This window comes from Siphateles boraxobius, unplaced genomic scaffold (assembly GCF_051911475.1).
Source record: "Siphateles boraxobius isolate OS27281-9 unplaced genomic scaffold, OSU_SipBor_1 20, whole genome shotgun sequence".
Classification (NCBI taxonomy): Eukaryota; Metazoa; Chordata; class Actinopteri; order Cypriniformes; family Leuciscidae; genus Siphateles; species Siphateles boraxobius.
Genome location: NW_027508811.1, coordinates 7,108,520 through 7,132,303, shown reverse-complemented (window position 1 = coordinate 7,132,303; position 23,784 = coordinate 7,108,520). Strand labels below are relative to the sequence as shown.

General features: G+C 38.2%; 3 protein-coding genes across 6 annotated transcripts in view; all 3 read right to left on the bottom strand.

Annotated features, from left to right (window-relative positions):
- pacs2 (phosphofurin acidic cluster sorting protein 2) overlaps positions 1 to 9,542 on the bottom strand; it is a 53,975-nt gene extending 44,433 nt beyond the window's left edge. Inside the window, 1 exon segment of the mRNA XM_077236521.1 lies at positions 9,285 to 9,542. Within this exon segment, the coding sequence (XP_077092636.1) occupies positions 9,285 to 9,403 (119 nt within the window). The 5' untranslated portion in view covers positions 9,404 to 9,542.
- Positions 9,543 to 12,333: 2,791 nt separating this feature from the next.
- Positions 12,334 to 16,964, bottom strand: srsf5a (serine and arginine rich splicing factor 5a). 3 transcript variants are annotated; one of them, XR_013205922.1, is made up of 9 exons: positions 16,858 to 16,964; positions 16,111 to 16,260; positions 15,956 to 16,026; positions 15,498 to 15,611; positions 14,442 to 14,511; positions 13,742 to 14,184; positions 13,221 to 13,294; positions 13,032 to 13,139; positions 12,334 to 12,952 (listed from the first exon to the last, which is right to left on the bottom strand). XR_013205922.1 is itself a non-coding variant. In XM_077236510.1 (8 exons), the coding sequence occupies exons 2-8, from the start codon at positions 16,234 to 16,236 to the stop codon at positions 12,739 to 12,741; spliced, it is 795 nt and encodes a 264-aa protein (XP_077092625.1). In that variant the 5' UTR covers positions 16,237 to 16,260; positions 16,858 to 16,964; the 3' UTR covers positions 12,334 to 12,738. The 3 variants fall into 3 exon arrangements, 2 of the variants coding, with proteins under 2 accessions (XP_077092625.1, XP_077092626.1); XM_077236510.1 differs by lacking the exon at positions 13,742 to 14,184 and having other exon boundaries at positions 15,480 to 15,611; XM_077236511.1 differs by lacking the exon at positions 13,742 to 14,184.
- A 289-nt stretch (positions 16,965 to 17,253) lies between these two features.
- Positions 17,254 to 23,359, bottom strand: LOC143744830 (deubiquitinase DESI2). 2 transcript variants are annotated; one of them, XM_077236509.1, is made up of 5 exons: positions 22,430 to 23,359; positions 21,412 to 21,484; positions 20,173 to 20,266; positions 19,893 to 20,034; positions 17,254 to 19,739 (listed from the first exon to the last, which is right to left on the bottom strand). In XM_077236509.1, the coding sequence occupies exons 1-5, from the start codon at positions 22,466 to 22,468 to the stop codon at positions 19,491 to 19,493; spliced, it is 597 nt and encodes a 198-aa protein (XP_077092624.1). In that variant the 5' UTR covers positions 22,469 to 23,359; the 3' UTR covers positions 17,254 to 19,490. The 2 variants fall into 2 exon arrangements, with proteins under 2 accessions (XP_077092624.1, XP_077092623.1); XM_077236508.1 differs by having other exon boundaries at positions 22,698 to 23,359.
- Positions 23,360 to 23,784: the final 425 nt, after the last annotated feature.

Sequence of the window (23,784 nt, the reverse complement as noted above, 5' to 3'; positions counted from 1 at the left end):
TGACGTTAAATTTGTGGGACCGTAGTGTAGTTCGTGTATAGCCTACCTTTAGCTTTTTACTTCAGCCCACTGCATTTAGGCTTCAAAATTCATAAAAGTTGTGTTCATTTGTGATAATAAATCTTGGTGGATAAAATGTGTAAGTATCATAAACTTTTGTTGATCACAGAGCTTGTTTTTAGCAATAATCCAAAACCTATGGGAAAATCCTATTGGGTTTTTGTCGAAGGGACCAGCGTGATGTGAATTGTCGGTTGGCCTGCAAAGTGAAGTCATACCTGCACCACTCTATTGCTGTAGCTTAATAAAACGCAGATAGAGACATTTTGACTGATTAAAAATGAAGAGAATTAACACACTATTGCAACAGTATTATAATTTGTGAGGTATTTACTATTTTCATAAGGATAATGTATATTTATAATGCAATGCCAATCGGCATAGCCTTTATCACTGTATATAATACGATCTTTTTCATTTCTATTTAACTGATATCATTATTTATTTTTTCAAAATTTCTATAGATATCACCATATATCGTTATCATGGATTCTTTTGGCCAGGATAACAGTGTAGTGAAAAATCTGATATCGTGACAGCCCTAATTTAAACACTTTCTTTCGGTCAAACTTAAAGTGATGTTTAGTGAATGAAATCTGTTTTTTTAAGAACAGTTGATTAAAAGTAATTTTTAAACAATGTAAAGTTAGTTCTGAGCAAAGGTCTACTTGAGAACAATACAAAAAAACAGACGCGATACAAAAGTCAAAGACATCCATCTGAATACGTATGGCTATAAATCTGAGATCGTCAACCTCATAGTAACTAGACAGTTGTTGGATAACTAGTCAACCATGGTGACCCATCCCTCTTACAATCCAACAGACTAAAATTCACACGCTTTAACAGGAGAGAAGCACTAAACAGATCTGAAATGCAAAACAGAAAACAGTGCAGCTGATATTTTCTATTTGTACATGCATGCTGTATATTACATAATTGTGCATTGTTTTCATATCAAGTGTTTGATTGAATCTGCTGTCTTTACACAACAAACAGACACACCTGCAATGATCAGGAATGAAGTTTTCACTGTGGTCACCGCTTTATTTAAACAAAACCGATGTGCCCCGCTGCCGTGTGGTCATGCACATGTGATCAGGATGTTCGTGCGAGTTTTGCATTCTTGATAACCATAATTCATAGACCTACTGCTGCTGGCTTACACCAGGGCTTCTGGGAAAGAGCAGGTCATGGTCCACAAACCAGCTATTTTTGTCTTTGGACTGCAGACTCTCAGAAACCCCAGGGTGTAAGGCATCTGTTCTTTAGGGTGTGCTCAGATGCCATTTTGGTCTGGAATCTTCTGAATCTCTGGACCTCACGGTAATGTTGATGATCTGTCCTCACAAAGCTTGCTGCACAGCTAATAGACTATAAAATATTATCAACAGAGTTTAAAATAAATCATTTCAGCACAAAAATATCAATGCAAATGAATGTAACTTGGTTTAGGAAGGAGGATCTTGGTGACTTAAAGGGATTGTTCACCCAAAAATGTCAGTTCTGTCATCACTGACTCACTCTCATGTCGTTCTAAACCCGTATGACTTTCTTAAGACCAGAAGCAGGATTATTGACTTCGGTTTTGGCCACATGCAAATAATTAAATGCAGACACCAGCACAGCTCTGCTAAAAAAACATTAAACAACACACCGTAGGTTGCTTTCACAGAACCTGAAGAACTGGATTTAATATGATGGAGGTGTAAAAGGTGACAGCAAACATTCAAAACAAAAACAGAGGAATTTTATAGTCTGAACGACTAGCTATTAACTTTTTAGAGGGGTTTGTAAAGTTCAGTTAAACTCTACATTATTGGGACAAAATGTCCCAAAAAAAAAGAATATCTGAAATGCCAAATAAAAAATTTTTTTGGTCCCCATGAGGAAACCAGCTTATAAATCATACTAAGTAATGCTGTTTGAAAATTTAAAAATGCAGAATGTTTTCTGTTATGGGTAGGTTTAGATGTACATTGGATTAGGGTTAGGCCATAGAAAACATTAACCTGATATAAAACAATTGGAAGTCTATGCAATGTCCTCACTAATATAGTGAAACAAACATGCACGCTTGCGTGTGTGTGTGCGCCAATATAGTGAAACAAACATGCACGCATGCGTGTGTGTGTGTGTGTGTGTGTGTGTGTGTGTGTGTGTGTGTGTGTGTGTGTGTGTGTGTGTGTGTGTGTGTGTGTGTGTGTGTGCCAATATAGTGAAACAAACATGCATGCATGCGCGTGTGTATGCAAGTAGTCAGTTCCTTTCCTGCCATATGCATAAAGAAATTCTAAGTAGTTATCTTAAATATATATATATATATTTAGATATTATTTAAAAATACCGTAAAACAGCAACATTAAGAAATATTATTATAATTTAAAATATTTTTTATCTAAATATATTATGTAATGTTATTTATTCCTGTAATGGTAAAGCTGAATTTTCAGCATCATACCTCCAGTCTTCAGTGTCACATGATCCTTCAGAAATCAGTCTAATATGCTGATTTGCAGCTCAAGAAACATTTCCTATTATCTAGTATGTTGAAAAAAGTTCTGCTGCTTTATATTTTTTGTGGGGAAAAACAGCTACAATTGTTCAAATTCATCAAGCACATAAACGCATTGTTTTAATAGTTAATGTATGTAAAAAATTACACATACATTGAAAACCGCTATTCTAAGAAAGAAGTGAAAATTCCTTGGCAAATTAGCATTCTAGGTTGGCCTACAAATGGACATCATGACTGAACAGCTCCATAATAGGCAGTGATGTACAGACTCAGACCATGTACAATAAAAGAGTGGCACCGTCATCCCTTTAAAGAGATTAAAGCATCTGCTATCCCGCCGAATCAAAAACGTACTCAAAATACACAACAAAACGCCTAAAAACAAAACAGACCTTTACCATATAAACAATAGGGCTATTTATCTCGCTCCTGTCAGTGTGTGTGTGTGTGTGTGTGTGTGTGTGTAAGAATTGCTGTGGGTGCGTTAAAGACAAAGGCATGACTGTTTCTCCCCTCTGGGTGAGAACACAGCACACACTCCACCAACACACACAAATATGACAGCCTAGCACAGCCTGTTCAATCAGAGATAGAGAGAAAGAGAGAGAGAGAGAGAGATTTCTATTGTTTGAGTAAAAATGATGCCCACTTGAGGAGATACAAAGGACCATAAGGGGTTCGTGCACGCACTCGGCAGCACAGGGTCACTGTACAGTCTAAGATTGTATTTAAAGGTTTAGTTCACCCAAAAAGGAAAATTCTGTCATTAATTACTCATGTCATTCAAAACCTGTAAGACTTTCATTTATCTTCGGAACACAAATGAAGATCTTTTTAATGAAATCTGAGAGATTTCTGTCCCTCCATTGACAGCTATGCAACTACTACTTTCAAGCCCCAGAAATGTAGTAAAGACATCATTAAAGTAACCCATGTGACTCCAGTGGTTTAGCCTTAATTTTATGAAGCGACACTACTGTTTTGTTCACACAAAAAAACACAATTTAGCACTTTATTTGCAAATTTTTAATCTACAATGTGCAATCCCGAGAGCAACATTCATGTATGTTTAATTGACGCAAAGCAGACTCTCGCGTTCGTGAGAGATCTACAACGTTTGTTGTACAACGTTGTAGATCTACATTGTTCATGTATGGCAAGCCAAAAGGTTCAGAAGGTTCTGTTTTAAAGCAGTCAAATACGCCGTCCTCATTCCAAACGCCATAAAAACTGTGTGCAAGTCGTCAAAAATGGCGTATTTTATCAACGTTTACGGTGCGTGCGCAACTACAGCGGCAAAACTCCGCTTGATGCTGCTGGGAACGCTATGATGTGTGATGTTGTTTTCAACACACGCCACGGACTATATAATTATCAGAGATACACGCGATTACATTTGGAAATAGGCAAGCTTTGTTTCCAAATGCCAAAGTAAAGATATCATGTCAATTTTATTAACTTTTGTAAACCCAGCCAGCATAATCACAATGAACGCATCCAAACTACAATATTTAACATATATTTAACAACTGCAAAGCGTCCGATGTGTAAACAATATGATTTACACACTAAATCCAGCATAAACTCCAAGCACAACCTGCATATTTTTAAACGTTCCAGACAGACGTCACTACCTGAACTGCACAGCGATTTGCTGCCGACCGCATAAAGTCGAACCAACCTTTCGACGCTCTCAACGCTTTCTCCGGTCCACTGCCAATCCCACAACGATTGTCATGTTGAATGCGCTTTTTTATTTATTTACACAATATAGTATGGAATTTGAATAAGCCATCTATCAGTCATAATTAAACAAAAATACGTTTTTTTGGTGTTTAGGCCTAACAATATCTTTTCAAGTCCCTCAGTATTACCTCAACGTGACTGGGCAGGCCATGCTCACCACTGAATGGGTGTTGATGTGTAACTGTGGGCGACCATGTGTTCATAAATGTAGGTTTCTGAAGTCATAAATAAGCCAGCAGTTTCAACTGATGTTTTTTTAGTCTTTCAGGAGGAAGTTAAACTTAATGTTTTCATAATACAATGAACTCAAAAGAACAAGGACATTTTGATTCATCATGATATGAGAATAACCTCCAAAAACCTCTTAACTTCCTGAGTTTTTTTAGTACTATTATAACATTTTGGATTAGCTTTATTTGCACTTTTCATTTAAACTTTTAAGTTTTAGTGATTTATTGCTTTTGTCATTTTAGTATATATTTCTATATACCTTTCATTATTTTTCATTTCAGTTTTAGTAATTTTAGTACCTTTTTATTTCAAGTTAAAGTCAACTTTTGCATCTAATATTCACATTTTCATTTTTTTATATAGTTTTAAAAATCGTTCAATAACTTCAATAACATTTCTCACACTGATTTTTAAATATTCAACGCACTTCACATGTTGGACTGAAAACTGAATGAATGTATAACAAGGCAGAAGTGGATTTAGCTTTTCTACTTTTGCTGTTTTGAATTGTGGTTGACCTTCCTGTGTCTCATAGTAGCATTCATTTACCTTTGGTTTTCTTTCACTGCAGCAGGACTCAACCAGTCAGAATGTGTCGGCTCTGACAGCTTAACTGAACGTGAGGATTTTGGCAGCTACAGGGAACTAATATTAAGCCCCTTTAAATCGATCAAATCTGCCATAACACACAATAATCACAAAGCCTTAAGACTATTTTGTGACCTATTTTGCACCGAGGAAAATCTGAATGAGGATTCTTTTTACTGGAAAAAGTAATTCATCACAAATTCAATCATCCTCTTCTTCACTGAAACAATCAAACATTAGAGGAGATCAACAGCTTGAACTCGCATTCAAAACAACTGCATGCAGATCTGCGTTTCAGCCCGCCGCAAACACTTCAAGAACAGCTTGAAGCTGATGACTGATCACACTATCTTCAGAGGTCATAAATTTAGAGGTGGTAATAAAAGAATCTCTCTTCAAAACACTCGTTCACTTAACCTCCAAAAGACACTCGACAACAAAATTAGCAAAAGCGATGAACCATGACGAACACAAAAGCACTTGTTCTGCATGTTTCATAAAAAATACAAATACACACGTAAAGTAGTGTGTTCTAATGGACTTTTATATTTGGTCACAAAAACATATAGACCAAACAAATCAATAATCAGTTGTTTTAGTATAACTTTAGTATTTAGTATTAATATTTTAAATTAAATTGTTTACATTTTTGGTTTCATTTTAACTTTAGCTTACGATTTAGTAATTTTGTGTTCTATTTAGCTTTATATTTACTTCAGTTTTAATAATTTTAGTAATTTTTTATTTTACTTATTTTATTTCAGTTAGTTGCCAAGTCAACATTTCTAAGTTTTTTACATTTAAGATTTTCCTCCAATATTTATAATATTGTATATTTTAAATGAACAAAATACAATTTTTACAATTTTTGCTAACAATAACAGAACAGCAATGAATAAAAAATTTACCAGAAAGCTGGTAAATAAACTAAATATACAATATTTAATATTTCACCACTATATTGGGGACACGCCCAACACATCAGATTTAGCCAATCAGACAGTATCTCCAGACAAGGCCACGCCCACTGCAGTGGAAGCCCACAGGGGGGAAACCAAACCGAAAAGCAGCTGCTGTAGCTCATTAATTAGCTCATTAAAAGCTGAATTTAATTTAATTTTTAAGACAGGGATGTATGAGTGTGTCTCAGTGTGATAAGATGAGTCATTGCTCTCAGATTCTACTCTCAGCTTTAATGATGTGCGCAGAACGGACCTTTAAATGAACACATAATTAACTGCAGGAATTCTGCGGTCAAATGTCGTGCTCCTCACACACATACAGCGAGCCGACAAAGGACCCGAGGGGAAATGTGTCTGTGGTACAGTTGTGAATCTTTTATTATGATCAAGAATTCATAAGGCACATCTCTCTCTTTATTCCCCATCCTCCTCTCCATCATTTGCTCCAGTTCAGGCTGTTTTAAAGGGGTAGTTCACCCTAAAATGAAAATTCTGTAATACATAACTCTTGTGTAGTTCAAAACCTGTATGACATTTTTTCCATTGAACTAAAAGTCTAACGACAGCTCTGATCTGGCTTTATTATGTCAACTGTGATATTATGGTGGTTAGAGTACATTTGTGACCCTGGATCACAAAACGAGTCACAAGCTGCTCGGGTATATTTGTGGCAAAAGCCAACAATACATTGTATGGGTCAAAATTATCAATATTTCTTTTATGCCAAAAATCATTAGGATATTAAGTAAAGATCATGTTCCATCGAGATATTCTGTAAATTTCCTACCATAAATATATAAAACGTTTATTTTTGTGAGTGTATGCAGCACAATCGCAAACATAAATGGACAACTTTAAAGGGGATTTTCTCAATGTTTCGATTTTTTTGCACCCTCAAATTCCAGATTATCAAATAGTAGTATCTTGGCCAGATATTGTCCTATCCTAACAAACCATACATCATCTGAAAGCTGAATAAGCTTTCCATTGATGTATAAATCTCAATTTCAAGGAATTGACCCATGTGACTGATTTTGTGGTCCAGGGTCACATTTTACTGTAAAAATCTGATTTTGATCATTTAAGACTGGTAAATTAACATTATATAAATTAATAAAATATACAGCCATACCGTAACATCTGAAAGATTTTTCCTTTTTTCATGATGAAATTCTAGCAACCATACTGACACTTTTCTACTGGAAATTTAATGAGATTTTTTCTTTACCGTAAAGGGCTGTCGAGCTCCAAAATGACAAAAAAGCACCATAAAAGAAATCAAATCTAATCTTTGTATTAGAAGTCGTTTTTCATTAAAAAAATCCTTCCCTTCACTGAGATGTTATCTGCTGAAACCAGACCATTCAAGGGTTAATTCATCCGAAACTGAAAATTATGCCATAGTTTACTCATCCTCAAGCCATCCTAAGTGTATATGACTTTCTTATTTTAGCCAAACACAATAGGAGTTACATTAAAAAATATCCTCTTCCATCTTTTATAATGGGAGTGAATGGTACCTTGTTTTTTGATGCCCAAAAAAGCGCATCCATCCATCATAAAAGTAATCCATACAGCTCCAGGGGTTAATAAAGGCCTTTTGAAGTAAAGTGATGCGTTTTTGTAATTAAATTATCCATAATTATAACTTTATATAATTAGATATACGTATGGATATTTTTCTGTAGCTGTACGGATTTCTTTTATGATGGATGAATGCGCTTTTTGGGCTTAAAAAAACAAGGTACCATTCACTCCCATTATAAAGCTTGGAAGATTCAGGTTATTATAACTCAGTAACAATTGTGTTTGGCTGAAAGAAGAAAGTCATATACACCTAAGGATTGCTTGAGGGTGAGTAAATTATGGAATAATTTTCATTTTTGGGTGAACTAACCCTTCAAGTCAGTGAGTTGAACTCAAGAACTGAATCAGTCCAAATGGTGAACAAACTAAACACTGTTTTTTGTGAACTCACTCCATCAACTGATTCATTGAAAAGACATGATTTGTTTTGTGAATAATGACTTTCATTTTGAACTGCTCCTCACACAAAGCTATATGGCCTCAGAAGACTCGTAATCTTCTTCACAGAGATTTATGATATCCTTTGAAGCTTGAAAGCTCAAGCTCCAGTCCCTCTTTATAATTTCTCCTGGAAGTGATGATGTTGAGTAAATAATGACGGCATTTTCCTTTTATGAGTGAACTCTTAAGGTCAATTGCGGACACCACCACCCATAGTTCATCATAACATGGGATAGAAACAAAAAACAACCTACATGCCAGCACACATACAGCAAGCTCGTTTTATTACAAAGAAAGAAAGAAAGAAAGAAAGAAAGAAAGAGTACTTTGATGACTCAGACAGAAGAGAAGCAGCTGTCTCTGAATATCTGGGTCACTCAGAACATTATGTTCAGGTTGCAGTGCATCTAGTAGATTCAGAATCAGAATCAGCATCAGAATCAGAAAGAGCTTTATTGCCAAGTGTCCTTGCACACACAAGGAATTTGTTTTGGTACTGAGGCTTCCAGTGGACATATACAAATACAAATACAACAAGAAACATAATACTACAAATTATAAGAATAAGAAATATAAATATATGAGAATACAAGTATCACAGTTGGGTTTAGTCAGAATAGTCGACATTCACTGGTTTATTTTGCACGAAACCGGTCCGCGTTGATGACAACTCGACCCTCCGGCGAAACCGCTCGTGCCACCTCACACGAGCGGCGCGTCAGTGGAACCCTGACGTCACAATGGCCAAAGAGTTTTTGTATTCGCAGACCGAACAGAACTGTCAAACCCCCCAAAGTTCGCGCCAAGCATAACAGAAAAGTAAATGAATGATACTATCAATAATAATAATATTACGCAGCACTTTAAGACTAACGTTACTGATCAAAGCGCAACCGGGTCACATTTTAACACTTAGACTAATGCTGGTGAATGACAGAAAAGCGTTACTAAATCAGCAGAACATCACTGGATTTGTGCCACCTTGATCCGATGCTGACATCGGTCCAATCAGACGCGCTCGATCAGTGCAGCACAATGACAGACACAACTAGTTCACACACCCTTCCTCTGTCTAACACACACACACCACTCCCTGCCGCCGTGCACCTGCCTGCCCGCTGACAAACAGCCCACCTCGGCATGACTCTCACCTGGGAACGCAGTTGGGAGATGAGCCGTCTATCTCCCAGGTGGCGAACAGGTTCATAGGGACCGGTCTGTTCAGCGCCCCGCTGCCGGGGAAGCTCAACCGGCCACTTCTCTCCGCCATGCTCGCAGCTGGTGTCCCGTTCACCTCCACCCGACGCAGTGAGCAAACTTCTCCCTCTGGATCGCGCTGGATCTTAATCCCTCCTCCGCTAAAACGGGTGTAAATCCGCTGCCCTACGGAGACGCCTTACCGTTCATGGGTGGCGTGGCGATTCGCGTGCGGTGTGAGCGTCCAGCTTCATGCCGCTGTGGTTCGGAATTTCCACACAGTGCATCGAGCGCTCGCGACAAGAAACTGCAGCAGCAGTCACTCGCCGCAGGAAGTCACGTGACCCCGCGCTGTACCCGCGACTGGCGCATCTGCGCTCTTGCACACTCGGGCTGGTCAGTATAACGGGACAACTGTAAACAAAGTAGGCTACTTAGTGCTGTTTATAAACAAGCAGTCACATCATGATCGCTGGCAATAGTTGAAGTACATTATTATAGACCTTGCGAGTACTGGACATTTGGATTTAAGCATATAGCCTACTGTAATTATATAGGCTAATAGACTTTTGTAATTAAGCACATGCAATTTGATATTCTGAAACATGAAAATGCTTATTTCCAAAACGCATGCATGAAACATTTACTGTATAGGCTACTGCATGTGAAATGAAGTTGGTCCAGATAAAATATTATTAAATCATAATAACGCATGTTAATATCGAATAGCCTACTGTATATTATATTATATTATTGTTGGCTAAATATGTCAACATATAGGCCTATAAACTTTGTAGTAAAAAGTGTAACTCCAGTATCATGGACATCATATTTTACACTCATATTATAACAGCATTCTATAATAGCAATCAGTTTTGGAGGTAACGCATTACAAGTAACGCGAGTTATGTAATCAGTTTACTATTCCAAGTAACACATTAATTATAAATTTACAACAAAATATCTGAGTTACTTTTTCAAGTAACTCAAGTTACTTTGTTTTCCCATTTATTATTCTCTTGTCATTTGCACAAAAATAGTTAAACCCAAAATTAATAAAAACTGTGAAATGCAAACTAATGGCAGCACAGCTAAAAAAAGTAGGCGTGAATTCGCATTTCCTTTAGCCACTTCCTTTATTCATTTCACTTGTGTTGTGAAAGGACCTTTACATTTGCCAAAAATATAACTTTTTTGTTATTAAAAAAACAAACAAACAAATCCTGCCCAGGTGAGAAAAGGTAACGCAAAAGTAACAATATTGTAATGCATTACTTTTAAAAGTCACAATTTTATAACAATATTTCACACAAAAATATAGGCTAGGCTACTTAAAAATAGCCTACTTATCATCCGAAGTAATTTGATCGGATTTCAGCAATCATATTTGATCAGGTCCTGTAAACGGGTTGTTCAAAGGAAAAAAAGGATACTAAAATCAGATTTGATCATATTGGTTTTTGATTTCGGTACCAACCCTGCAATATGTTCTGTTCAAAATATTGTATTAGGATACCTTTAATCCAAAACATTTGGATTATCCTTCCTGATCCCATCAGAAAGGTGGGTTCAAGTTAGATTTAAGAAACTAAATCAACTTTAAAATGTTCAATAAAACAATTTTATGACCGTCAGATAGATAGATAGATAGATAGATAGATAGATAGATAGATAGATAGATAGATAGATAGATAGATAGATAGATTGATTGATTGATTTATCGATTGATTGTCACCATGATATAAACTCCCAAATAGCTAGAAATGCAAATAGAAATGCATTTTAATAATAGCATACCGTGAGCTTAGAATTATACGGTTCTATCTCCACTTTTGGTCGAGTTTTTGACATATTCTTATCCATTATGTGTTTATTAATGCCTGTGTGGTGTTTTTTTGTGAATTTTTTTTTGTTAGTAGTTATTAATAAAATAAAAAGGTTCCATCTCACAAAACAGCAGGGATGTAAAAACTTTGATGCTCAATATCTCAGAACTACCGGATTAGGCTATCATTTCTAAGCTCACGATACTGCTTTGTCAAAATATTTCAATGATTTTTAACGTTTGAAACTGTTTTGCTCTGCATCTATAAAATGCTGCAGCTTCTGTGACTGACAGTGAAATTGAAAGAGCAAAAGAACAGGCTGTTCCAGTTGAATGTGCAGTAATTAACAGTTCACCTGTCTACGCTATTTGTGCATGTTTCTCATTCTCATCAGTACGTCACAAAGTGCTGTTAGCAATCTAATCTCAATGCACTTCAGTTGTTTGTAGTTTTTTTTTTTCTGTTTGTCCTTGAGAATGAGTCGAGAGCGTCGCAATGCACCGAGGACACCAGTTTTATGAGAAAAAAACAGATTGGTTGAGGCATAGAGGGAGGGTGTTTTGTCCTTGGACACGGCAGAAGAAACAGTATTACCTCTTCTTCATATTCTACAATCAGTGGTTTCTAGGATCCTCATAGTGACAGAGACCAATTTATGAAATGCAGGTTTCAAGTGCTCCTCATATCGTATTGACTGACTCAATAAACCCAGGTTCTGTGCTGTTTACATGTTGAGGCCCTTTCTGGGAAAAGTATTGATTCTCAAACTAAGCAGAAACTATCTTGAGTTTTGCTCTTAACCATTGTTAAATACTCTAAAATATCCAGTAGTTTGGCACAACCCTCTGGAAAAGGGGATCTTACATTTAGTCAGCACCCAAAACTTTAAAATAAAAATTCAATTGATATCTTTACCAAACCAATAAATTACCACGTAAACCTCTAATCCGTTGTAAATCTTTTTTTAGACTTTTTGAAAGCTATGAAACAGCATCCCCTAGTGGACTGAGCTGAAAATCTGCAGAGCTTCACACATCTTCCATCCAAATCAGATGGCAAGAGTTGATTTCATAGTATATAGTTAAAATATTAAACTTTAGGGTTTCTAAACAATGTAAAGCTAATCAACTTCAAAACGCATCATGTGAGGGCATTAGAAAAACACACCATCACTCTCTGCCAAATACCAATATACTTTATTCCAGAGTGTATATACAGGCATAACCTTCTGTTGAACAATCATAAGGACTCAAAAACAAAAATTAACAGGCGAGTTTGAAAAACAAAACTCACATACATTTAGTTCTCTACAGAAGTACTCCAGGACTGATATTGATCAAATAAAAATAAACAAAATGAGACATTTGTGAAAAATATCTAGTCTTAACCCACTCCATTATCATTTAAACCCACCCCAGCTCATTAGCATAAGAAATAAATCAAAACATCTTCATACACACATTCATCCATTCAACTCAGTCAGTAATTTACACTAAAGTAGCACAATGAGATGCCACATTAATAAGTGAAAAAAGCTCATTCTCTCCTTCACGCACACATACACACACACACACAGTTAGTTTCAGTGCTGACTCTCTGCAGAGGCAGATCGGGAGCGGCTCTGTTTTCTCGGAGGAGACGGAGAGCGGGAAGGAGAGCGGTTGCTGGTAGTCTTCTCTGGGGTGCGACTGACTGAGCGGCTGCGAGAGCGTTTGCTTCCACGCTCAGGGCTACGACTCCGACTGGGTGAACGGGAACGGGAGCTGCTCCTGCTGCGGGAACGACTCCTGCTACGACTGGAGAGAAGAAAAAGTAGTTAAGATTTTCTCAGTGCAAATTTTAGTGTGAAATCAAGTGTGATTGTTTGTTACATACTTCCTCTTGCGATCCTCATACAGCTTGAGCTTTCGCCCATTCAGATCTGTTCCATCCAGCTTCTCGATGGCATTCTTCATATCACTGTGTGAAGCAAACTCCACCACCCTGTAAAACAAACCAGGACACTCAGTTACAAACATGTGACGGTCAGAACACAATCTTGTGTGTTTATGTACAATATCTTACCCTTCATTCTTATTGGTCCTGTGTGCATCCACAAAGGTCACTTCTCCCACCTTCCTCATCAAGTCCTTCAGATCCTGCAGGAAAGCAAAAAGCCCTTAATGACACGTTTTTAACAAACTCAAAAGCACTGAGTCACACTGCAGTTTAGCACCCACTTTAAATACACACTGCAGTCTGCAGCATCTGCTCTAAATTGTGCACTGGTGCACCTGTAGAAAACTCCCTCAACAGATGTCATCTTACCTGTGGATCTGTCCCAGTTATTAAACTACCAGAGCGTTTTCACCAACACGAGTCTTATAGATTGTGTGAAACAGCAGGAAGCAAAGCCCTCAGATGGAGACACGCCTGACTAAACTAGTTCCTGAGAACTGCTTCTTCTCATGTTAAGTAGTTTTTTGTGCAAGTCTCAACTACCTACCGGAAATCTGTAGCATCTTTCTCCATTTACAACTAACTCCAGATTTTAAGTGACAGAACCCTCTTTACCGTGTAACTATCCAGTGTGATGAGCTACTTACCGTTCAAAACCACAGAAGGCATTAGCAAAGAGCCACTTGTCCAAATAGCAAATGGAAGCAATGAAGCGTTAAAACGACCTCGGACTCGACCCATCCGGCCTCCGTAAGAACGGACCCCACCAGAGAGAGAGGATGGGGGAGGGGCCAAAACCCTGCACCCCTCCCCGCTTCAGCACCAACAGAATAAGACCCAAACAGCAGATCGGGAGGATGGAGCAGATCTGACATCACAGACCCTCCAGAGAGCAGCTACCCAGATCCTATAAGGCTATCTTGTTCTACGGCTCTGTCTGGCTCTACGGACCCAGCCAAGACTTAGACCGGCAGACAGTGCGTGTCGGGTAAGGCACCAGAGGGACACTATTCAGAACACAACCAGGGGAGGGCGCTATGCACCTCGCAGGCTGTGCATGCAACTCCAACTAAAGAATACCAGAGCACAGCTGTTAAAGAAAAGGTTTGAAAAACATGGGTCTGGGTTAGAGAACCTTTCAGCATTCAATTCATCATTTTTTTTTTTTTTTTATGCAAGGTTTGGCTGAGGTGAAGAGGAAATTCTACTTCCCGTTTAACAGTAACAAAGATAACTAATAGTTTGTGTGCTTGTACTGATGTCAAAGGCAAGAGAAATGCAGGGATGATGAAACGCTACAACAGCAGGCTGCTACGCCACTCCGCTGCTACCGCTCGGGATGCTCACCTGCCAGCTGATTCGAGAGGAGAGGTTCTCCACAATGATTCTGTGCTCCGTGCGCACTGGTGGTCCATACCTAAGAAAGGAGCAGAAGTTAATTAATTCGACTGAACTGTATCCAAACAAACCGCGTGTGATAACTAGGGATGGGCATTTTAAAAAATATTGCACTCAAATTTTTGGCCTCATAAAAATAAAATATTCATTTATATAAATGGCTTTACGCAATATACATAAGTTTACGTTATATCTTAAGGTTTTCTTTTAGTTGAAAACATTAAACAAAAAATATAAAGAACAAAATAATTTAAGTTCAAGCAGCACAAACGAAAAAAAGCTAAAAAAGCAGATTGCGCCAGTTATCGTACAGAACATGCATATACACTCGAGTCTGCATATGGTTATCGTATTTATGTCGTTTCCATTCATGTTGAGAAAAACAATATCCACATGCTCGAGTGTGAAAACCGATGTTTCAGAGACACAATGGTCACTGTGCCAAGCGAAGTTTCTGACAGCACTTTGTTTTCTGTTCTTAAACCTGTCTCCCTCAAAAAAAAACTTAAAGCAGCATGTCACAAAAATCACATTTTGCTATCTAATAAGTTATCTCGGCTCACTCAGGGAGGGTACAGCTGCGCTTACCTGCAGTCGTGAATGCAGTGATAAGACATGTGTCTTTCCTCATTTAACTGCTGTTTGGATTTCATGTGATTTCTCATTGTGGTGGTGATATTATAATTCATTTTCATTGATTAAAAGTAATGTAGTATCATTTAGAAAGATCATTTGCATCTAAGTAATTCCAAACTTCACGAAGCAGAGACTTTGTGATCAAATACAATCAACTTGTTAAACACGCTCCACAGCGCCACCCAGTGCATTTAATTAGTTAGTGCTTGGGATTTATCATGGATTCACTGCATTTACGGCCAGCAAAGCAATGTAATGAAATTCTGTAGTATTTTATTTTTCCGATTAATATTACAGATCGAATATTCGAAAACTCAAATACTCGTGCACACCCCTAGTTTTAACTCTCACATTGCTGGGACATCACACCTGGAACCCCCATTGCGGGACTGGCGATACCCTCCAAACCGCGGAGAGAAACGTCCTCCCATTCCTGGGCCACCACCTCTTCCCCTGCGAGAGCGGGCATGCTCGATAGTCACCCTGAAGTTAATGAAAAAGAAAAATTAAGGCCAGGAACTGGTTTTATGCATTGGTTGTTGATTAGATTGAGGTGTGGACATTGCACTCAAAAGTGGAGGCAGATAAACATGAGCTTGCAGGGGCAGTTTAAACAGACTAAATGATTGAACAAGCCAGGCATACATGACCATAAGTGAAGTATATAATTTTCCCTGGAAGGCCAATATCTTAATTAAACATTACAAAGTAAATGTATTAAAAATTAGACTTAACATGACTTTAGAAAATTGGGCGAATTTTCATTTAAAACCAACCACAAGAAATAATTCTAACATGTACATCTATCTTTCTGGGTTTAGTCTCACCTCTCGCTGCACAGCTCTTTTCCATTCAGCTCATACACTGCGTCATCTGCGTCCCTGTGGTCGTCAAACTCCTGAGGAAATCAGACAGTAGGGGGCAGTGAGACGCATTTCACAACCACCTCACACATTAGACCCCCAAGAGTGTCAATACTCACCACAAAGCCAAACCCGTTTTTCAGGTTTATCTCCCTGATTCGTCCGTATCCTTTGAAGAACTTCTCCACATCTCTTTCCCGAGCATGGGGGCTCAGGCGGCCGATGAACACGCGACATCCACTCATGTTGATAAAAAGATTAAAGGAAATCTAGGAATAGAGGGTGGAAGGACTGTTAATCAACAGTCTGGCAACGTGTACTTTACACTGCAGGAAAGAGCATTTGTGCGCCGCCCTGCTGGTCACACACGGCATAAACATTGAATAATCATTTATTAAAGTCCACGTATCAGCATTAATAAACACCCAAAAGAACGACAACCGATTCGTAAAACGAGAAGGTTTTCTGTAACACTAGGTCTTTCAACTAATATAAAACAAAAACTCGTATCTAAAACGATTTATCTAACGTTTCTATTTGTTCTGAATTTATACTAATAAGTTACAATATATATCCACCAGAGTACAAAAAAATCAAGAGCAGCTATAAATTACTAATACTACTTAAACGTTTATCAATTCTAAAAGATTAATAAACCACGACTAATATGGCGAACACGGATCAGGCTTGCGGCCGAGGCCCATTCAGCATGCGCAGATAGGCTTACTCGATGTTAACCCGTAAAAACGGACAAAATACCGTTTAAACGAATTCTATTTGCATTTAACTAAACTCAAACAAAACGATTAGCTAGGATTGCATCTAAAACAAAAAGTATTTTTAAGAATTTGACTTCGTCCTCTCACCTCTTCTTGCAGGACAAAATGGCGTAGGTCTCGAGACTGAGGAACGCGGCCGCGCGCGGAAGCATTTATATGCGTGTTCACGCGCAGGGGGGGAAGGGCATAGGGGGAAGGGTAATGGGAGGAGAGTCTCGTGCATGCGTACGTAAACCATAGATAGACTGTAAAGACGTAAACACATTGAAAATGGTTATTTCACGACGTCTTCGTTTATAGTTATACCAGTTACATCTTTAATCAAAAGTCCTGGGAGATAATTATTTGCTAGACTTTATACTTTTAGCATTTTAACTCGATTAACACAGTTGGAGCCGGATTGATCCAGTCTGGAAGTTTCCATGACCTGATAATCTTTACGCTTCTGCTGAACATATCAAGTCACATGAGAACAATGACGCTTAGGTGTGAATTAATTTAATTAATGTTTAAATATATTCAGAAATGACATTGCCCCTTCTCCACCCCGTGACAGCAATAAAATTCAGGGGAAAGCCTTTTAGTTTCTTTATTCTCTATATTCATCTGTAAATATCTGAAATTGTCCATCACATCAAAACAAGAAGTACTTTTGACTACAAAATGGGTCTTTGCTGTAGTAAAAGATCTCAGTTGTGGCCTCAGACCAAATTAAACAAAAATCGCATCATAAGAATATAGGCTCTACAGGTTGATAAGATCTTTAACAAAATAACAGCAAACAGAATCATATTTCAAATATAAAATTCAATTTTATAAATACTTCACCAAAAACATATTTCCCATAGATTTGACTCATGGGTGGTGTTTCCACCTACAATGCCATGCCATCCTGAGCGGCAAAGGTGGGCTTCTAGAGAAGATTTGCAAAGAGAGAGGCAAAATGGCACAGAAAGATCAAATAATACTGAAAGATGTACCATTTACTCTGATATGGACTATAGTCAATGTATATACTTTTTGTAATATTTCATAAATAAACACATTTTAATGTTCCTAACTGTAACTGTCGATCTTTCAGCTGACGAAACACTGAAAATTAGCTTTTCTAACAAAATTTGTGGTAAGACGTGTATTAAGAAAATTGCTATAGGACCATAAGTCAATCAACCTATTGAACGATCTGCATGTGCATCTGTCTTTAGAGCTTCATTTTCATTTGTGAAAAACTAGATATGGCATCTACATTTACTAAGGTCTATTCCAGAGCCTGAGACTGAAAATACCATACAACCTTTAGTTTTTATCTTCATTTACTATTGAGACTGGATTACACTTCACTACTTTTAAAATCTATGAATGGACATTAAAAAGAGATTTTAGGCATCATATACTTGCTGATGTTGAAAAGGTTACAAAGGAAAACTGGCCATTCTAAATGACTGAAAATCACACACTACCAGGCTTTCAAGTCTTTCAAAACACAACAAAGTCACGCAGAAACATGTTTGATATCTTCCGACTGGATGGAATCAGTCCGAAGCAAAAAAACTGGAGTCCGTGCCCATCAAACACGTGATTTTAGAGAAATCTGCAGCGTGGCTTTGACTTTTGGCAACTGGTGTCGACTCCTCCTGACTGAAAATCAGGATAACAATTTGTGCAAAAGTCAAGTAGCGAGGTGTGGATGACTCATTTTAACATCAACATCGCTCTTTTCAGTCTGCACTTTTAAAAGCCAGAAAGTACAATAACTTTAAGTCAAGAGAAATGACAATTAACACCTTTGCAACAACCCTATCTCACTTAATCACTCGCATTTAGCCACAACACTGTTGTATACAGTAGGCCTACTGATACCAGACCTGATGTGCAGACCCCACCCACACGCCCCCCCCCCCAACATAACACTCACAAATGCCCCCTTTGTGTCCTCAACGACAGAAAAACAGGAGTCTTTTGTTTCAGTTGAGTCCAGCATATCAATGGCTTACAGTTATAAGGCTGCAATTTCCAACTGCTGTCAGTGTGTGTGAGACACGTGACACGGCCCTTTTATTGTAAATTCATTGAAAACCTTTAACTTAAATATAAAACAAATACAGCCAAAGATATCGAAATAAAATAAACGTAAACCAAAGATGGCATTAGTTTGACATCATATCATTAAAAGTGTATTACTAAAGTCACTGAGGAAAAAAGTAAGGTTAGGAATGTAAATTCCTCTGCAGATGACACACTGTTCTATTCTATCACAAAATAGAAAAGAATTAAATACACAGCAAACTCGGCTAAATCTAGAGAACACCAAGATGAGATTAAAAGTCAAAGGGACAAACAGATATGAATTGACTACTAAAAAGTTCAGTATTTTTTTGAGGGGCCTGTAGTGCTGTCACACACCAGCAGGGGCAGTCCATCATGTTCACCCATCATTCATATTGTCTTACTTATAAGAGAGAGAACACTAAATGGCAAACTGTTTTGATTTCCCTAAAATCTCAGTAGAAAATCAAACAATTCTAAAACTTTATGAGTACCATTGCAAGTTTTTAAATCCCTGTAGACTACAGAAAAAACATGACTTTAAGTTCCCCTTTCAGAGACGCCATGAGGTCTGGTGTTCATCCAGCCCAGCAGGAGGCGCTGTAGCAGCAGGATCAGAGGTTGGCGTGTATGTGTGTTCAAATTAGTGTAAAATTGTGTGTGTGTACATGAGATCACACACGGGTGTGTCTGCAGCTGTGTGAGGTTCCAGCGACTGCCTCTGGGGCCGATGAGGGCTCATCGTCGCTGGAATCATGTGTGTGGGAGTGTGTGTTCTCCTTCCGAAGGCCCATGCAGATATGGCTCTGGAGCGCGGCAGGCGTGAGCCACTCTTTAGGCAGACAACTCTGCAGAAATGGTATACAGGAGCTGAAATATGCCAATCGATTCACCCAGCGCGGGATCTCTTTACCACACAGCAACTATAGAAAGAGAGAGAAAATAAAATTATGTGAGAATGTAGAAAAATTACAAGCATATATGTTGTCATCATAGTTGTATATAAGAGGTTGTATATGGCCTATAGTCTGATCATTTATAAAAGACACAAAAAGTCATTAGGGGAGTAAACTGACCTCAGACAACGAGGATGAAAAATGGTTGCAGTTTTTGTGCATCAGATGGTAGGCATTCCCTTTAAAGTCCTTTCCCAGCTCCTCCATTATTTTATCAATGTCCTCCTCTGCAAAGTCTGTTGTACCCAGAGCTATAGCCTCTCTGTAGAGAAAACAGGACTTGTGAAATGTTTTTTTTTTGGCTCGTGTGTGTGTGTGTGTGTGTGTGTGTGTGTGTGTGTGTGTGTGTGTGTGTGTGTGTGTGTGTGTGTGTGTGTGTATGTGGTTGTGTAAAACTCACTTGAATTTGAAAGTCTCCCCCAGTTCTGAGGCATTTCCAGGGCTGATCTCAAAAATGCCGCTGAAGGGATATGGATGGCCGCCATATGCAAACTCTAATGGAAACAAACAGCAAATAATAATATAGGTTGTGAACATTTTTTTGACTGTCACTTACGAAGGAATTTTAAAAGAACAGTATACTCCACTTTAAATCCAGGCTCATCCTAACAACAAACAGAGCAGCATCAAGCATATCAAATAATGGTGGGAACAAATTTGGCCATTTTGTCCCCCTCAATGTTTATGGTGGTTATGGCTATGCTTTAATATTGGCAAGAAATCAAAATGGGCAATTCTTTATTTTTTTATTTACTTATCAATGTATCATCTAAGCAAACAATTACCAGTTGACAAAATCAAGTTTTGCTTGTTCGAGAAGCCGTTTCACTTGGATATACATCACATATCAAACATCTATTGCAATTGCAATCATCTTTTCTTTCCTATTCTGACATATATCTGTGTATTAGTGAGAAGCTAGAGTAAAGATCCCACAGATCATGGCTCAGTCCTCACACCTATGGCTGCCTACGTCTACTCTGTATCAATGCTGCTTGCTGCGGAGTGCGTGTGTAAAAGAGTACAAAAAGAAAGAAATCGTGAAATTCAGCAAAATCTCTGTCACTTTATGACTCGGATCACTAATTGGCAACAGTTTCTTCTTTCCGTTTTGTTCCATCATCGACTACAGACAACAGTCCACTGCCACAGGTCAGTTCATTTGCAAAGCTTACAAAGGGTACACATGCCTTCAAATGCTAGTGACAAGGCTCAGATCACAGTGATTGCATCAGTGACTGTTGAATGAACAAAAACATGTGCAATAACAAGGAAGTAGTGATGTATGTGTATATATAAATCACATTACTTAAATGTGGCCACTTCAATAACTACTACTTAAATAATAATTATAAAAATGAAATGATGAATGATATTCAGTTGCTCATTCAGTTCTAAATTATCTCCATCCTCATTTTGTCACAGTATTTTTTATTTGAAACTTTAAACATATCAATAATGGAAACTAACTGTTTACCATGTCCACTAATTGTAGTCCCAGAGTAGCTGAAACAACCTTTTCCACTGTGTGTAATGAAGTTCTTTAAAAAATGGGACTGAGGTTCCAGTAGAGCTCTAGAGTTTGATGCAAAAAAAAAAAAGTTTTAAATCACTGAATAGCCTTAATATGTCACTCTACCTCTGCCGTAGATCTCTATTCCTGAGTGGAAGACTCCAATACCCAGAGTGGAGGTGTATTCATTTATCCAGTACTAAGAGAAAAAGAGGGAGAACGACATCATCATACAATCGTGTTTTAATTAACTGTAAATGTGTTTGTTTCTCTATGCCTGGATATCTATCTATCTATCTATCTATCTATCTATCTATCTATCTATCTATCTATCTGTCTATCTATCTAATCTATCTATCTATCTATTATTCCTATTCTGCATCCTGTCAGCTTTCAAATCAATGAATGGTGCACAACACACACATACAATAAGCTTGAAGGGGAAGGGGTGAAGGAGGGAAAACGTATGTGTGAGGCCAAAAAGGTGCACCATCTGCCCTTCATGAATAATAGAAGATGCAGAACATAAGAGACTATGCCACCACCCAGTGTCTTATACGGTGTCTGTATTCCAGGGGAATGCATGAATGAACTTATAATACATACTTTAATTGCTATATCATTCGATTTGGATATGGTATTTAGATAGCGTCTTATTAAATGTAAATGTAAAATAAACTCATAAGTCCATTTGTACCCATTAGTCGCTTTCTTGTCTTGTTGTTTTATAACATAATATTGCATACAATACAGCATTTTACAGACATGTTGTTAGTACGATAATGACAAGAAGTTTTACTTCCTAAATAAATATTTGGATTACCACATTCACTATTCTGTCTAGTGCGAGTGTTTAGATAGTGATGGGGTTACAGCGCCTCCTCGAGCAAGAGAGGAGAAACACACGCGCTCTCATCTATACTGCTGTCAGTCAAACATGCTTCACAGTAGGTTTGAAAACGTCCTTTCAAAATGAAACCTGTTACCGCTCCAGATTCTTCATCGCTACACCATGACCATAATTCCTAAAGTCGTTGTATATTTATTTTATAACATCCACAATTAGAGCCCAAATGGAGCGAGGTTTATGATAAACAGTGTAAATGATGAATAATCATAATAATCAAAGGGTTAAAGTGCTTACCATGTCATACACATTAAGAATAACGGGCTCATTTGCCATCCTTAGAGAGAAGCGCGCGGTCCCTTAAAATAACGGGCGTTTATTGCACTCGAGTCCCTCGCGCACCCGGGTTTCGGATCCAAAGAAGATTAAAACACAGCAAAGTCGCTACTCCAACATCCAAAAGACCAAAACACTACATAAATGATCCACTCTTTTCATTTTATCCATCAGAGAGTCATTCTGTGAGATGTTTAGCTGGGCTCGCGGGCCTAGTCGCGTTACTAACCGAGAAACAGCGGCTGCAGAGGTAGGCACGGGCGAGGAAAGGCAACAGGGCATCAGTTTCCATCAATGGTGAATCTAGCCAGAGAAAACAGGCAATTGTGGCCTCTGAGTGCAAAGCGCGCGGACAGTCTCCGGTAAGAGCGAGGGAAAGAGAGCACAGGCACCGAATAAGACCTATTTCACCGGTTTTCAATGGTAACGTTACACTAACCAAAAAAAGTCCTGAAAGGGCCCAGATGATAGGCTATGTGAAGCAAAACGAGTGGCTGTCAGCCAACTCAGGAGTTTGAATTCCCGTTAAGATGACCAATATTCCATATAGAATGTTGCTGTAAAGAAGCACTCGCGCGTGTTTCAATCGCACGGGTTTTGCCGCTTGTCGGAGCGCTGGGGTCGCAGATGTGATGTCGAAGGGAGCTTGGTGCAGTTCCGACCCCAACAGCCATCAGCCCCGCAGTCCCGGGGTTTGTCCTCATGGATGCCGCGCTGAGTAGCACGGACGCGGTGTGAAAATTCCTAAACACGGTTCAGTCTCTTGATGGTGACATCACTCCTAGTCGGGTCGCGAGCGTGAGGAATCTAGTGTGCACTAGAATCAGCGGAGCGTGCGCTTATTACATCATCATCATCATCATCAAGATCAGTACAGCGCGTTCATCATCCCCCTCCTCCATCCGCGCAGAGCGTTATATCGGGGCGGGGGCGATGCGTATTCTGATCTCCAAATAACAACGTTATGTTAAAAGGGCATCTGAAGAATGTTTACTGACATAAACAACAAATTGTACATTTTTATTTGTAATTTTAAAGAAAAAATTTAAAGAAAAATAACATAAAAATGCTAAATGCTACCTAATCATTGGTTAACTGTAACATATAAGGTAATATATAAAACAAAAAAAATTAAATGATATTTTAAAATACAGCTACACTGTAAAATCTAACATTGTCCTTACTAACTATTGTTTAGTTAACTTTACTTAATCTCCGATAATGTGTTGAACTTACTTAAAAAAAAATAGTAATCTGTACTGTTTGCATGCTCTGCCTTCATTACTCAGAAAACCCTATTAAACATTACTTGACTG